Below are 14,941 nucleotides of genomic sequence, written 5' to 3'. Positions count from 1 at the left end.
TGTCTTATCCTTGGAGGACAACTGGCTGAAATAAAAAAAAATGGCTCTAATAAAGATAAAAATCCCAAAGTACATGTTTTCACATTTACATTTTCATTATGTAAGTATGTAAGATATTTTGTATGTAAAATTAGAAGTTTAAATGTAGTATGTAAAAACTTCTATTACCTTCCTAATAAGAAAATAAAAACACAATTAAGGCCAACAAATTAAATAATTTGTATGCAAGAGTACTTAAATGCCTCTGATGTTTCAAATGATGCAAACATTTGTAAGTTGTGAGACCATTATTTCTTAACAACTGCATAAAACTCAGTCATGTAGGTTCAACTAGTACATAATATTGCTAAATTTTATAATAACTCTGCTTTCTTTTTGGCCACAAAACTCTAATTCCTGGTTAGTATAACCTAAAAACTGTTTTAGGTAAATAAAAAGACCAACTAAGCACAGTGGCACGATCACACGCCCACCCACACCGCAAGTACCACAGCAGGGGGAAGGCTTTACAAATGAAGGAGACACTTCAGGAGACAGTCAAGTTCTGCAGAATGTCAGAAGCAACAGGCTAAATAAAGTGTTTACCAAGTCCACATTCACTTGAGATTTGAATAATAGAAAGTACTTGAGAATATGTTTGAATAAAATCCAAAAATCAATTAAAGGTTGCCTGACTTTGAAAAATATTATACTGTAGCCTTAGGTTCACCCTGGAGCAACATGAAACAGAATAATACTTTTTCCCACTAAAAATTTAGAGTAATTCTGTAACACTGTTTTAAAATTAACAAAACTACATGATGAAATATAAGAAACTGGTAAGTCTAGGTAAACTGAAATAACTGTGAAATTGAATCGGAATAAGCTGTTACCATAGGTACTGACTGTGCATCATATTATTTGAGAAAATGAATAACATATCAGTCATCACCATAACTATATGCTTGCCTGTCTTTAAAAAAAAAAAACTAGACTGTCAGGGTTCTGAGGACAGGAACCTTATTTATTCTTCTTTGTATCCCAAGTACCCTTGAGCAAGCTAACAATAAAAAATGTTTGCTGAATGAATCAATGATTACGGTCTCCTTAAAGCGACAACAAAATTAAACAGTTAAAGAATTTAGAAGTGAGACTGCCCTATCTGCTGGGCAAAGGGCACCTGCCAAAGAACCTGGGAAGCCCTGACCAGCTCCTCTCAGGTTCTCTCTGCCAAAGTCCGCTCTACCTGCAGCAGCAGGGTACAGTCAGTGCCACGTGCGCCTCTCTGCAGTTAGCCCTGTCTGAGTTCACACACGTCAGGTCAAGCGTTGCCTGCTGAGGCTTCAGAGCATGTGTCAGACAGTGGAAAGAACAAGGAGACCTGGGCACAAGTTCCGGCTTTATCATCATAAGCAATAACGTTTCTCCTCCAGAGAATGGGACAATAATTCTCCACCTCATGTGGCTGCTTCAGAAACTAAGTCGAATGCAGGTGAAACTGTTTTGTAAACTATGAGTCATAATCTAGCTTCTTTAGTCAGATGTTTCAGTTTCACAAAAAACACAGTTCACACACAAAAAAGTAGAACTAAAAGGAAATAGATCTCTGTCCTAACTGAAGAGATAAGACATTATTTTTAATTAAAAACTAGGAAGTTAGGCCAAACATTAAAGTGAGAACAAAACAAAATGTGGAAATTCTTTTTACCCAGTATCATAAAGAAACAAAGCAGAACACCTGTCCACTCTGCTAGACTAAAGAAAATACTGTATGTCTTCTGTAATAAGGAAAATGTTGGACTGCTCTAAACATATGTACTGAATGTTAGCTTGTGACATGAACTGAGTCACTAAACCTCTCTAGACTTTAGTTTTGCAAATCCCAGGGCTGGATTTGAGATTAAGATCACTTCAAAAGTCCTATTACTAACGTGTGAAGTATTTTTATACACGCACTATATGCATTTTTACTGACCTTGTGAAATGACTACATTACCAGTGATTCTAATTCTGCCACCATGATTAATCTAAGATACTTGGATTTCACATTGTCAAAATTTGATAGGCTCCCTTCAAAAATGACTAGAACACTACATTGTTCCCTCTCCCTCACTCACGCACACACAAAACAATTGTACTATTAATTTATAAAGATGTGATTCAAAAAAAGTTATCATTTTTACTTATGCCTCTAGAAATAAGTGCTCCTACATCGATAAGAGGAAGAAACCCAGATGTGACTACTAACCACATTCCATCTTTGCCAGTACAGGAAGCTTACTCTTCAAAGATTTCAAAGTAATTATACTGCCTTCATCCCCCTCTGACACAGGGCAGGCTGCTTCTTCCAATGTACCCCTTGTCTATCTACAGCGAAGATTCCTTGACCGCTGTGAGCTCTGCCTTAAGCTCAGAAACACATACATGTATTTACGGACTCACAAGGGAAATAAAATTAAACAGGAAAGTTCATTTTGTGTCACCCAGAACGGTGTTGACCTAGTGAGAGTGTTCTTGTTGCTTAGTACTGTGTGGCGATAAAAGAAAAATTACGTGCAAATTGTCTCTCATGAAGTCATTTCACAGATCAGAAGAGAATAAACATGTAATTTCCTATTCTAGGAAAATACATATGAATCTTTGCTAAAAAAACAAAACAGGGTGGTTCAGCATGTGTAAAGTTTTAAAAATAAACAGTCCTACCTTCAGTGGTCATTTTAATTTCCTCTCTCCTTTTCTCTAAATCTCAAAAGCTTTGTGACTTTAAAGATGATCAGACATGTTTTTCTTGTTGCAAGTTAAAGTGAAAGAAATGGATTCAAAGACTCTTTGGTCAATAATTAATAATTCAAGAGAAGGACAATATCTACAGCCACTCACCTTTGATCCATAGTTTGAATTTAACTAGCTTTAACTATTGCTGAAAGACTTTATTTCTGCCAGAGGCATATTCATGTATTACACCTAGGAGCAGTATTTAAATAGTGAGAACCCAGAGGTAGATAATACAAATGTATATTTCAAGCACAACCATGTAATAAATATGCCTGAATTTGCTGCTCTTTCTACCACTTCCCATCTAGCCCTTACGCAGAACTGAAAAAAATATTTGGAATACACAGAATTGTGTAAGGAGGTCATTACAAGATAAGCAAACTAAAATTACTTTATGAGCACGGAAGTCTCCAGGAAGATTAAAACAAAATTCTATAACCAAACCATAATGAAGCATGCACACTTGGATTCTTAATCCTCTTTTTACATTTACAGGTGCTGTGAACACTGACAGATTTAAAAAAAAAAAAAAGTTTTTTTCAATCACCCGAAGACACAGTGGTAGCGTGCTCAGGAAATGGAGGCTATTGGTCTACTCACCTCTCTTTGACTTGGTCAGACTGAGCTGGCAAGTGGCCGGGATATGGGGAGCTTCTCCCTCTGTACTTTGAACCTAAAGAAGAGTTTTACATAGTTAAAACTTACAGGATCTATGGCAAAGAATACCTCTTAATCACCATTTACTAAACAACCAACCTAACTAAAAAGGTCCCTTTATATGTTTTAAAAATGAAAGACATCCTATCTCAAAATTGTTTATAATGCCCCACATCTCAATTTTAGGACCTATTTTTCAGTTAACAACAGGATTGCAAGTTTATACCTAGCAAGAAAAATAACTCCATGTATAAACTACTTCATTAAAAAAAAAGTTGCTATTAAATGAAAAACAGACCCATAAGAAAAAGTTCTCTGAATGTTAAACTTGAAAGTGTAAGGTCAATCCCGGGGAAGCGCCAGTACGCCCACTGCAGCTCCCTGGCACACACCTGAGGCAGTTACAAGTCTTGTACCTTCCAAAATGGCACATCATGCTCCCACTGCAAAATCTGGTAGAAGTCCACAAATTTTCAGGTATGAAAAACCATTCAAGTGTAAGACTGCTTTTTCCTGACATAACTTGGGAATTGTAAGTGGAAAAGCAGGTTTCACTATAGAATTAAAATGCTGAAAGATCTAAACTATAAATCCTCTCTGAAAACAATGTTCAAAGAAGGTATCAAACCCATACAAGTTGTCCTTTTATGCTGTCTTTCTATTTTTCCCTAACTGCACAACTACGTAATTCAGGAATTTTCAGATTCCTTATTCACCACATCCACCCCCTGAATACTCTATTTTAACATAACTAACTCTACATTAAGATTTAAAAATTTGGCCGGGGTGGGGGGAGTATAATACTAATGCTCACACGTTACCCGTAATGATTAATACTTAAAATAATAATTAATATCCTAGTAAAGTGGGCAAACTAGCCAAACATATGAGCTTTCAGCCTTGAACAAATCAAAGAGCAAACAGCAAATAGGTTTTAGATAAAACTCTTGTAGTTTTGAGCTTTAGATCCATTCAAGAGTAAGAAATATTCCATAGGAATGAGACTGAAATGACCAACATGAAAAATAGTTTCAAAGGTTAAAGATATTACCCAATTTAAAAACTGCTCTGATTTGTGATATCTTTGTTCTGCGTGGTTCCATGAATCCAAGTTTATGTATCTTTTGAAAACTGAAAGCGTACTGGTCATTTAAAACCATCTCCCATAAATCAAACATAAAACAGTTTCTACTATTCATTATTATTGAAAAATTGTATTCTCCAAAGCAGCAGACGTAAGTTCAACAGGAAAACCATTGTTTTGAGCACAAAGAAACAAAATGCATTTTCTTTTTATAGTCAACAGAAGGTCTATTATTAGTCTCTATTCAGGCCTAGCCTACTTCAAAGAGTCTTCTGTAAAATAAATACCTAACAGACCAAAAAAGTGTAACAGAAATCCAAATTTCTCTTTAATTATATTCTAAGAATCTCAGCTTAGGCACAACATTGAGATCTCTCATTTTTAAATGTAGAATTATCACAAAGCAACCTGACTTTAATGAATACATATCCTCAGTATATTATCCTCCAAGATGCTACGCTACGGCCAAAAATAAAAATACCTCCCTTTCTCCCTTCACTACAAACTCCATAATTTTAACTGAAAGAAAAGAATAGGGCCCTTAAAAAAATGCTGAGAGGATCATATTTTACTAATAAAACCACTGAAGTTAGGATCCTTCTTCCAACTTAGGCAGCAAAATCTTCAGTCACTTGCTGGAGACAAGAACAGACTTGCTAGTGATAATGGCTGAATTTCACAGCTTACCGTGTTTTATTAGTGATTACACTTGTGCAAAGGAAAGCAGTCAAATTCAAAATGGGATGCACCACAGAAAACTATGATGCAAAACGGAATTCAAGTTCATGTGGCAGGATTTTCCCTATTCAGTGGTTTCAAATCCTCAGTGGAATTCGGTCATTTACTACAGGTTGGTCTTTTATTATTTATAGCTAAATACTGATATTCAAATTGAGTGATGGATATTGAGTGTTCATTGCACTATCTTCTCTAATCTTTGGATAAGTTTGAAACTTTTCATAATAAAAATAAAAAAAAACCCACTAAACCAAAATGATAAAATCACTCAGTCTCAGTGTTTTGGGATTTAAAGTTGCAGGAAAACAGCCTTAGAATAACCCACACATTTGAGTTACTCCATTTTAAAAGTGTTTTAATCAAACAAAGATTATCTTTTTCAATCAATGTCCTGCTACCAAGGCAGACACATAGTTTGGATTTTTTAACATGCCACCTTTATCTGGACTAAATCACATCCTCTAGACTCAACAGTACTGTACTGTGGTTTACAGAACAGCAATATGTGGACTGTCCACACTCTAGCAACCCTTCCTTTAAGGTTTGAAGAGATCTATATAGCAGAAAACCAAAACTGGAGCCACAGAAAATTACAATTCTGTCCAATTTTTAATGATCTCAAAAAATTCAAAGGAAAGCATTATTTTTCCAAAGAAGTGGCAGGGGGCTGTGCATCAGATGACTTTTCTTTCTTATTCAGTGTCTGATCCTATCAAATAGTCTGACCTTCACCAAGTTGTATGACATAGTCCAAAGGAGTAGGTTTGTACAAAGACCCAAATTCAAGTCTTATCCATGCCACTTAACTGGCTGAATGGCTTCATATAATTATCTGTGACAACTATCTCAGTTTTCTTAACTGAAAAATGAAGTTTGGAACTCCTACCTCACAGGTCCTTACTATGACCAAATACAATTGTAAGCTAAGTATTTTAAAACAGTAAAGTGGTGAAGATTTACCACAGATCTCCCTCTGCCATCCATCCTCCAGAAACTCCCTACACTGATAGCCCCATGCCCCTCCCCGCAGTAAGGCACTGATACCAAAGGGAACATCACATCTCTCAGAAAGATGATGGAGAACCACTGCTATCGAGCAGTATCAAATACTGGGGAAGGTGGGGAATGCTTCCTCATCTGCAAAGGGAGAAAACTGGAAAATGAATTCAAAAATCTCTTTCTATGCTAATTTATGATTATATAATTAGTTGCAAATTTTTATCTTAAAAAATTTCCAAGTTATATACACACACACATATGGTTTACTTTTACTGTCAGGTGAATACTTTTTAAAACAAAAGGTTAACATTCTTTCAGATAAATATCAAGTAACAAAACTTAGTGACTAATTGGGCATTGAAGTAACAGACAACAGTGCACACGCCATGCCAGAGTTCCTATTCTATTGCAGACACAATACTTGCCTTCAAAATACATACAGGCAAATTTGAAAGGCCATGGAAACAACTATCTGTCAGGTATCTGACTGATTGGGATTGTTTAACTCCAGTAAATACAAGAAGAACCCTGAAACATAATGGCTAAAAAAAAGTAACGGGTATATTAGTTAATCAACAATCAGTGTGAAAACAGGATTAGAAACACTTACTAAAACTTCGATAGCTTAAAAACTGTACATACTACCAACAGTATCTATATTTAAATATAAACTTATTTATAAAGAGACACAGGACAACCGATTTACAGAGATCTCCTTCCTCTAACATTTAAGTATGAGAAATTTTTCCATTACACCTAAAAGATGAACAATTGCTTACTGAGTAGCATCTGGTCTAACTGTGAATCATTCATACATATTTTTTATAAGGCAAACTGACTTTTAATTAAAAACCGTCTCTGGCCTTTTTTTTCCTTATCATAAGAGATGATAGTCACTTCCATTCTCAAAGGCCACGGTCAGTCCTGTCATCTATTTTACTCTCTTCACATTTAAATACTTCCCCTCTCTGCTCCTGGTGACTGTCAGCTCTTACCTTCTGCCTCAGAGGGACTAAGTAGCTTCATGCACAGAGCCACGTCTGCAACATTTTCTCCTACCTAGCTACCCAAAGCAGCTGGCATTCAGCTAATCTGTTTGAAAATTGGCTTACTGAGAGTCTGCGTGTTTTAACTTATATTTATTCGCTGTTTTTACAGGAAGAAAGTCCCCAATAGGAATCAAACCTCAAGGGAAAAGAATCTGAAAGAAAAATAGTAACAACCAACTTTGAATGGGATCTAAAAGTTTACTTTATTAAGATTGTTCATTTGTCTTTATGATTCAACATGCTTGGGAGAAGAGGAAATTAAAGAAACACATTATTTCCCTTCTTTATCCATTGTTCTACAAGCTTTCTTTAGAGTTCCCAAAGGGATAAAAACACAATTCTAGGAGGTTTTTATCCATATTTGAAATATATCTGAAGAATACATATTCTTAAAATTCCCTGTATTTACAAGTTATATTCTGTTTTTGAAAATAAAAATCTTCTATTATTCTTCAACCACCAATGCCTGAAATCTTGTACTTGGAAAAAAAATTTCACTTCAATGTTAAGTTACTTTCTTTCTTAACTGCTTTTGCCAGCAGAGGGAGCAAAAAAAACAAAAACAAAAACAAAAACCCAGTCTATATTGAACTCCACTTGCCACCAAAGTACATCTATCCAGCACTTTATAAATGTTGTAAAGGCCTTTTGTGTATGGTGTCAATAAAAAGACAAAACAAACAAACAAACAAAAAACTATGGCTTAGAATTCAGGAATTCTAGAAATTAAAAAGCAACATATAAGAGTGTATTCTCATCTGAGTCACCTATATCAGGATTGCAAGTATCTAAACTGTGCGATTGTATTAAAACAAGAAAAACGACTGTCACATCTGATTGTTGTAGAATAAGGGCCCTAAAGGAAGGCAAGAAGTTATACTTTATGAATGCTAGGACAAGTTTACACCAAAACAAAATAAAGGAACTGAACAGTGAAATGCAACAAAAAGAGGTTCTAATTAAAGTTGTCACTTTCTCAGCTCATTATAAAGACAAATAAAGCAGCTTACAAAAAAATGTAAAATATTTCAAAGGCTAGCTCCTGCCCCCTGCTCCCTTTTTATTTCACTTTTCAGTTGAAATTAAAGCATTAAAGGACACACTCAGAGACCACAAAAAAAAGGTACGTAGCTATACCAGCAATCAAAATTTTGCAGTAGATGAAAAATCTTCACTGCTGTGAGAACACACTCACCTAAGAGGACATTTTATGGGCAGAATCAATTATTCCATTTCCCTAACTCCCTAAAATATTAGCATGCAATTCCAAAAAAGCTGTGAGCTGTTACTAAAACTATTCTGTAATAAATTTTAATAAGAAAAATTGCACATTATATCATTTACAGCCACAGCTCGTCAGCAGTACATATATGCCTCAGTTTCCTCACATATAAAGTAAGACCAGCACTGCTTGCCTCAGACTGTGGAGGAAGGCACTCTGAGGGCCCAGTACGGAGTTGGCCACAGGCCATGCGGGAACTTGATAAACTTCAGTTTCCGCCCCAAGGTATACAGCTCCGACACAGAAGTTAACCTGACTATTAAGAAGCAGTTTTAGCTGAACCTCATCAAAATGAGTTTTTTTTATCTTGTCTGATTTGAAATTTACATAAACTAGTAAGAATATCGTTAGGTTAAAAAAAAAATACCAAACATCAATCTCAGGTTGCAGAAATCCTATTCAATGACCTTTCAAACCTCCTTCCTCGAGATTCGCTATCCTCCCCTCTTCAGGTATGTATCTTCCTGTTCTTTTTAGTCCCATGCCCGGACCCATCTCAAACCTTCTTCATACTGAGCTACACTGAGAAAAGCTTGCCCAGAGGCACACAGCAATTCAGTGACCCGGACAAAACTCAAACCTGGGTGATTCCAGAGCCTGTGTTTTTAACTATTATGCAATGTCGATCTGAGTTTAAATATATACTCTCAGGGCTTTCTCAGGGCATCAAAATCTTAAATTCAGACAGAAAGGGGGTTAAAGTTCAAGTAGCAGCAGTGGATGACAGATCGAGAGGAGCCATTAACATGACATCACATAGTCCTGTGGCCATTTCTTGGATTGTGAAACACCAAACAAAAAAACCTGGCAAGTCAAAATTAGCATGATTTTTTCCCTCTAGTATAATGTATTAGCCCCCTTTCATTTTAAAAACATTTTTTGGCACTTTTTTCAAAACTCACTGAAAGAGGACTCAGTAATTTTTTACCTACCTCTTCCATTTCAAAGGAATCCTTCTGCTGTGCCATTATATTTCGTATGGAAGGGATCGTCAACGGTGCACAGGGCTCTTTTTCAGGTGTGGACACGTGGACATTTTTTAGCTCCCTGCTCTTTTCCAGTTCACTGTGGCTGGACATGTTGAAATCGCTACCTGTATCAGTTTCTAGGATACCAGATTCCTCACCCAGTTTATTCTTATGACTTCGAGATTCTTTACTTTGTCCACTTTCAGTTTCTTGGTTAAAATCACTGTTTGCTTCATCAGAAAGTCTATTAATGCCAGCATTCTCCATCACCATCACTGAACTACCTGATACTTCTTCTCTAACTGTAGCCAACATAGAAGATGAATCTTTCTTCTTCATAATTTTTTGAGACTTCTGATCATTTTTATTGCCACTTTCTTCCATCACTGAAACATTCAGAATCTTTCCTTTTTCGACTGTTGGGGAAGGAGTACTACCTTCTCCTTTCTCTGTTTTATCAATACATAAATTTAGTTTTGATAGTGTTTTCATTAAGCGGTTTGCAGTGTTACTTCGGGTTAAAGGTGGAGGCGAGTCGGTTTCCTTGTTAGAGGTCACTGAGGACATGCTTCCAATTCTCTGCAGGGGAGTCCCAGAGACTTGGGAATATAAAGAAGAAAATGCATTGGCCACAGTAGTAAGCACTTCAATTTGACGAAAACGGCCTATAAAAAGAAAAAAGCATTAATTATTTGTATATTTAAGTTTACATACATATATACATACACATAAACATATATTAATTAAACTATTACTATTGTTCAGAATTCCAATAATGAGCAACTTAGATAACAAAGATTATAAAAACCAAAATTTTTTCCTTACCCAACACTTAAAACTTTTCTACATGTACTGTGGAGAGGGAGAAAGATTTTTCACTCTAAGTGCTAGAATTTACATCTAAAAAAATTAGAAAGAAGCACAAAACAGATGACAATATTGAATAAAATAGCAAAGACTAGCTATTGATTTATAGTTGTGATTGATTCTGTTTTTAGGTCCTGAACTCTTCCAAATGTTCTCCTAATTAAGTATATATTTTATACCTAATGGGAGGGAGGTTGGATTTATAGAACTCTTAAAACTAATCCAAGGACCACTTAGGGGTCCTATTTTGGGGATTTCCGGTCAACAGAGAAAAATAAGAAAAATAAGATACAATATGAAAAATCATCAAATTAGCCATGCCATTGTAGATTTACAGAAAAGCAGCTGAAATTGATTTCAACTAATAGTAAAAAGACCCCTTCTCTACTTCTTTCCTTCTGGAACAAAAACAATCTAGAGATAAGTATAAGGATCTCTAAGTAAGTTACATTCTACAAAGTAACACTTAAGTAAGTCAAGAATTGGGTGGGGCAGGTTGAGGGGAAGAATAGGTAAAATTAACTTCTATAAATAGAATAATAAAAATTTTAGAAAAACATAAAACAGCTATTGTGTTAACCTCAATAATTAAATTTCCAGTGCTATTCCTAAAAGTTAACAAGGCTTTCACAATAAGACCATCTTGCTGTGGGTGCCATAATTTTAAAAATAACATGCTAACATTTAAAAACCTTACTTGTTAAAGCATAATTTGGATTTTCTACTTCCATCCGTTGCATTTGAGCACTCAAAAATACTTTAATATCTATTCCTCTGGCAAATGATGATGAATTAAAAAATCTGGAAGGAATTTTAGAAGCAATATCTGGCTCATCTCGTCCAAATCCAAGATTATAAAGAATTTCTTCAGGATCTTCCTCATAAAGTTCCAACAATTCTGAAACACTAAAAGAAAAAAAAAAGAAAAAGAAAAAAGAAACATCAAGATATAAAATAAGTTTATAGTCCACATCACATTATAAATGAATTCATATTCCTGCTTTCCTGTGATAAAATCTTTTTCTACAGCTTTGGTTCTTTAAATTATTATTTATCTCAGCATCTTTTACCTTGTATACAAAATGCAATAAATAACCCTTAAAAAGGACCCACTATCTGAAACTGTTAGTACTGTGAAAAAGAGCTTAACCCTAAGAATATAGTCAGTAAGAGACTCTCTAAGGGATTCCTCACCTCAATTTTTTTGTCATTTGAAGAGATTTCCAGTAAAGCAGTTAAACAATTAGAGGACAGATGAGGGAGAATAAGGAGTAAACAGATTCAAGAAAAGATGAGAAGGGAAAACACACTAGGACGTTGGTACAACTTTGGTACCAAGGAATATTCTGCAGAACCTGAGCTTTGCTGCTCTCTTTGGCTGTCCTAGAAGAGGCAATACAGGTAAAACTAATCTCAGAAAAGTGAGGGAGGAGCTTACTTTCAACTTTTCTCTAATCACTTGCACTCAGGAAGTAGGAGGAGTGAAGTAAAGAGAGTATGGGTTACACAAAGGTAACCTAGTAACTTCTTGCTGTAACTCTATTGGGAAGTGAACATTTATTAACCCTGATCTCTCATACCAGTGATAATCCAAGCTGAGACTCACTGGAGAAAATAGGAATGTTAGACACAGAACTTGAGCAGAAGAAAATTTCAATTTGTTTCAAAGAAAATGCTCAAATTCCAAAACAATAATTTGGATAACAGTTTAAACTGGTTCCACAGGCACAGGTACTTGCTTATTTTAAAATATATTTCAAAGATCTTTGGTTTGATATGATGATAAATCTATGCTTAAATATCAAGCTTTGAATTAGGAAGGTTAATTCCGACTTTTATGTCAGAGTAACTCAAGACCCTAGAAGAACAGAGAATTTTGGAAGGAGAAATTACTTCACTATGGAGTTCCTCTTTCAAGTTGCTGACAGGGCTCAAAATACTCATTAATGGATACCACAGGCATTATTAACATATCTGTTAAATTTTATTTAATCTTAATTAAAAAAGAAACAACTTCTGTCAGATACGCTCACCTATTAAACACTGTAGATTCCTTCTGATTTTATACTACCCAAGTTGAACCCAAGACTGAAAAAGGGTAAGAGAAGGTCATTTATAACACAACGTAATTGTAGCATAACTTCAGAATAAGTTACCTCGAGACTGTCCCACTGCTCTTCCCAGATCCAGTCGAATTCATACTTCTCCCCTTCTGATGAAACTGTAGTCTTCTCTCTTTGGCCAAGATATTATTGCTATAAACAAAATTAGATTATGTAAAACCTTATTTTCATATCTGTTCTTCATTTTTAGAAAGGAAAAAAAACACATATACGTACCAGTTTTCAATTTGAGTATCAGTTTCATGGAGGTGGTTGGCTAAAGGCAAAAAGAATAAATGTGAAGCACAATTGTTAGTTAGGACAGTAACTACTATGATACAATCATCAAGAAAGCAAGTTAGCCACATTATTATAGCTAAATGTCTAACATGCCAAACTCTCGTCTTGGCTCATTAAATCTGCATCATTAAAGGTAATATACAGATAGATAAGAACAGAATCAGTAGCTTGTAGAGGGTGTTTTTGTTTGTTGGGCAATGTAAACTTACTTCCACTGAATGTTTAAAATAAAACGACATTAAACAACCAATTAAATGTTTAACAGTTTGGAGTAAGCTGTAAGAAGATATGTAGTATATGTGGCTCTAATTACTAAATTTAAAAGCTACTGATAAAGAATACCTGATAAGCAAAAGCATGATTTAGCATTAAGTGTGGCAATAGAATATATCTACTCCTTATGTGGTTTTTTAAGGCTGATAATTTACTCCAGTTACAAACAATTTTTCATTTACATACTTTGAAAATTTCTACTCATTTCAACAAAAGTTTTCTTTTAAAAATTGCCTTTCAAGTTTATCCAAGACTTATAAGTTCTAAACAGATAAATGTTAAGTTTAGAGTGACTTAAATTCACTGCATTGAAAATTATAGACAACATAAAGAATGAAATTAATTAACAACGTATCTATTTCAGCACACCAGACTTTTCTTCTTTTTTTCATTTCTTATCTGCAGAGTCATGGCAATTTCTTACATTTCTTTGTATATCTACCAGAAAGGTGTTTAACATACCACACTCAATAAATATTTACTGAATGAATGAAAACAATCTTAAAACAATTCTCAATAAAACAATATAATAAATCCACTTTTCTCTGGGACTCCCTTTTAGGGTCTGGTTTCCAATAAACTCATCCAATATGGATGAACAGGCACAGTACAGAGAATTTTAGGGCCGTGAAAATATACTGTATGATATTGTAATGATGGATATGTGCCATTATACATATGTCTACACCCACAGAATGTCCAAGACCAAAAGTGAACCCTAGGGTAAACTACAGACTTTGGGTAATTATGATGCCTCACTCTAGGTTCATCAGTTGTAACAAATGTACTACTCTGTTGGGGGATTTTGATAATGGAGGAGGCTATGAATGTAAGGGACAGAGAATATATGAGAAATCTCTATACCTCCTCCTCAATTTTTCTGTGAATCTAAAACTGCTCTAAAATAAAATGAAGTCTTAAAAAAATTTCATATTGTGAAACTAAGGCAGATATCAAAAGTGCTATTTACAGTAACATTGAAATGCATTTAACATTTAACATTAAGAGGTCAACAGCATGTTCAACTACACTGACTGAGAAGCAATAAGTTTAAACTCCATGGAGTTTATTCCTTGAAAGCATATTAACAGAAATATAAGAACTAATATAGTCACCTATTCTAGAGTTTTCATTGTTAGAAGGTTTTAAATAAGTAATGTATCATACAGATTGATTTCAAACAGCAAAAGATCAAGGATATTAAGTCCAATGGATAAATTCACTGTTCACCAACCTACAATTCGAAAAGATTTAATAAAATCCTTAATTCTTTTTTTATTGAAAAGCATATATTAATAACCAAGCTATACAGCTACCAATAATCTTAAAATGCCAGGTAAATGATTTTAAAAAGTTTTAATTTTACATTGTGGAAAGCTTTATTATGAATCCACAGGAGAAAGTTATATAATCCGTGACCAAATTTAAACACAGCACAATATATTTTAAAATCCTAATACAGTCTGGAATAGACATCAGCATAATGATTTCTAAGTAAATTCTAGTAACTATTTTGTCTTTATCCTTCAATCTTCTAAAAATCTGGAAAAAGAGGAAGCAGGAAAGACAGGAGGCACTTAAACGCAAAGAGAAAGACAAGCTGCAGCTGTTATGTCTGACATAAGACTACCTCACACCAAAATAAGCTTCAGTTTAGTATTCTCACGTATAAATATTTAAGCTTCCTTCCTTTTGCGGGGCAATTCTTCCCTCGGTTCTATCACCATTGTTTGCCCCCAGAGAGTTTCTTCAAGCATTTAAGTCCAAGGTAGGCGTACAGACATTTCACAATGGTTTTCTAGAGCCCTTCCTACAGGCATCCTAGGAGCTCTGGCTGGATTATTAACATACAAAAGGTTCTGTAAAAT

At 34.8% G+C, this 14,941-nt stretch overlaps 1 protein-coding gene across 4 annotated transcripts in view; it reads right to left on the bottom strand.

Moving 5' to 3' along the window:
* The window catches only part of ITPRID2 (ITPR interacting domain containing 2), a 79,838-nt gene that overhangs the window by 16,170 nt on the left and 48,727 nt on the right, over window positions 1-14,941 (bottom strand). For all 4 annotated transcript variants that reach the window (XM_031678294.2, XM_031678292.2, XM_015244373.3 and 1 more), the window contains 5 exons: window positions 12,738-12,777; window positions 12,555-12,653; window positions 11,096-11,304; window positions 9,496-10,196; window positions 3,355-3,427 (listed from right to left, as the gene is read on the bottom strand). In XM_031678294.2, the coding sequence (XP_031534154.2) occupies window positions 3,355-3,427; window positions 9,496-10,196; window positions 11,096-11,304; window positions 12,555-12,653; window positions 12,738-12,777 (1,122 nt within the window). The remainder of the gene's footprint in view (window positions 1-3,354; window positions 3,428-9,495; window positions 10,197-11,095; window positions 11,305-12,554; window positions 12,654-12,737; window positions 12,778-14,941) is intronic.

Source organism: Vicugna pacos, chromosome 5 (assembly GCF_048564905.1).
Source record: "Vicugna pacos chromosome 5, VicPac4, whole genome shotgun sequence".
Taxonomy (NCBI): domain Eukaryota; kingdom Metazoa; phylum Chordata; class Mammalia; order Artiodactyla; family Camelidae; genus Vicugna; species Vicugna pacos.
This window is presented reverse-complemented; position numbering and strand designations above follow the sequence as displayed.